This window comes from Protopterus annectens, chromosome 10.part0 (genome assembly GCF_019279795.1).
Source record: "Protopterus annectens isolate FY-2018-M chromosome 10.part0, PAN1.0, whole genome shotgun sequence".
Taxonomy (NCBI): Eukaryota; Metazoa; Chordata; order Ceratodontiformes; family Protopteridae; genus Protopterus; species Protopterus annectens.
In genome coordinates this window covers 215,054,619-215,056,168 of record NC_056744.1, presented here as the reverse complement: position 1 = coordinate 215,056,168, position 1,550 = coordinate 215,054,619, and the positions used below count along the sequence as shown (strand labels likewise).

The following is a 1,550-nucleotide window of genomic DNA, read 5'->3' as shown; positions in this document are numbered from 1 at the left end:
AGGGTAAAGGCAGTCACATCACAGGCATTTGTCTTTAGAAATGAGATAAAGATACTGCTACAATTTGTTTCATTGTATCAGGGCAGCATGACTGTAGACAGTATAACATTTGACATAGAAGTAAGTTTATGCAGTGCCTCCGGGCTAAGTTGTTTATACTTGCGTTATTTGTAAGTTCAATTACTTCTGGAAACAAAGCAATAAAAAACCTTCTTATCTTCCATCTGTTTTTTAGGACATTCTGGACAGCTGCTTCGGTCCCAGGCTGCCAAGGGTCATGGGTTCGAGAATCATTCCAGGAAGCCTGCTCCTGTCCTTCGCATTCTCTTCTTTTTATATGAACACCTTGTCATACACTGCACAGTATATATAGAGTGCTAAAGAACCTTACTCACTATGACAGATGTCTCCAGGTTTTCCTGTAAGAAAACGGAGAGGCAAATGAAGGAATCTTCTGAACTTTGGAGAATATCTTTTTACCTCAGTTTCTCTTCTATATAAGTACACAAACATACATACATACATACATATATACGCACAGAAATGTATATCTATATACTGTATTCTGCTTTATGCAACATAAACACCATTACGTCCATGCCTTGCTACAAGAGCTTTCAGCTCTTTAACATTTACTATACCTCTGAAACTTTGCTACCTACCTCCACAAATGCAGTTATTACATTGCAAATATCAGTTTACATAATTCCTATATTGTACACTGTTTGTATGCCTATCCACAGCATAGAATAAATTGTCTGCCATATGTAAGCACCTCACATCTGAAATTACCCTTGGTTAACCTTAAAGTAAAGTTTAAAGCAAATTCGTCATCATGAAGTGTCATTGTTGCTTGTAACGCTCTTCCAATGGACTTATTCCGTACCTGCAGAGTTTATTGGATGGAAGCAACATTTTGTTTTATGGGAAGAGAACTGCTTGCACACTCATGTCTTTTTGATGACTTAACCTAAGCTCTGATATGAGTGGCTAAACAAAAACACTACTAACCATTCTGTTACATTTTTATTTCAAGCTTTAATGCATAACCTTATAGTATTTAACAGATCCACCCACAGTATTTTGGTGATTATAAATGAAGGAGAAGTGTTCATTACTGACATGTTAATTGTGCTAATCATACAAAAACACAAATGTTTGTTTTCATGAATAATTAGAAATAAATGTGGGCTGAGAAAAAGAAGGGTGCAAAGGATATTGTAAGCCATTTTCTTCACTGGAACATTTTTTTCAGTTTACAAAAGAATTTCGATGTGTTTTTTTTTAATTAACAGGCTAAACGATTGATTTTAAAATATTTCCTCTACATAGACATGGGAACAATATGTGAAAGCATTCTTCAAATTGTTTATTGTGATCTCACCTCCAAACCATAACCAATCAAGCATTTTATTTATTTTTTAATTTCAGAATAGTTCATTGGTATGATACAATTCATAGAAATAATACGAATACTGTTTGTAAGAGTTACAGATTGCAGTTTGGCAAGGATAATTCCACGGGCTTTAAATGGAAGGAATTGTAATGTA

At 34.6% G+C, this 1,550-nt stretch overlaps 1 protein-coding gene across 1 annotated transcript in view; it reads left to right on the top strand.

Moving 5' to 3' along the window:
- The window catches only part of LOC122813033 (somatomedin-B and thrombospondin type-1 domain-containing protein-like), a 716,231-nt gene extending 715,030 nt beyond the window's left edge, over window positions 1–1,201 (top strand). Inside the window, exon 5 of the mRNA XM_044085142.1 lies at window positions 236–1,201. Within this exon, the coding sequence (XP_043941077.1) occupies window positions 236–341 (106 nt within the window). The 3' untranslated portion in view covers window positions 342–1,201. The remainder of the gene's footprint in view (window positions 1–235) is intronic.
- The last annotated feature ends 349 nt before the right edge of the window (window positions 1,202–1,550 follow it).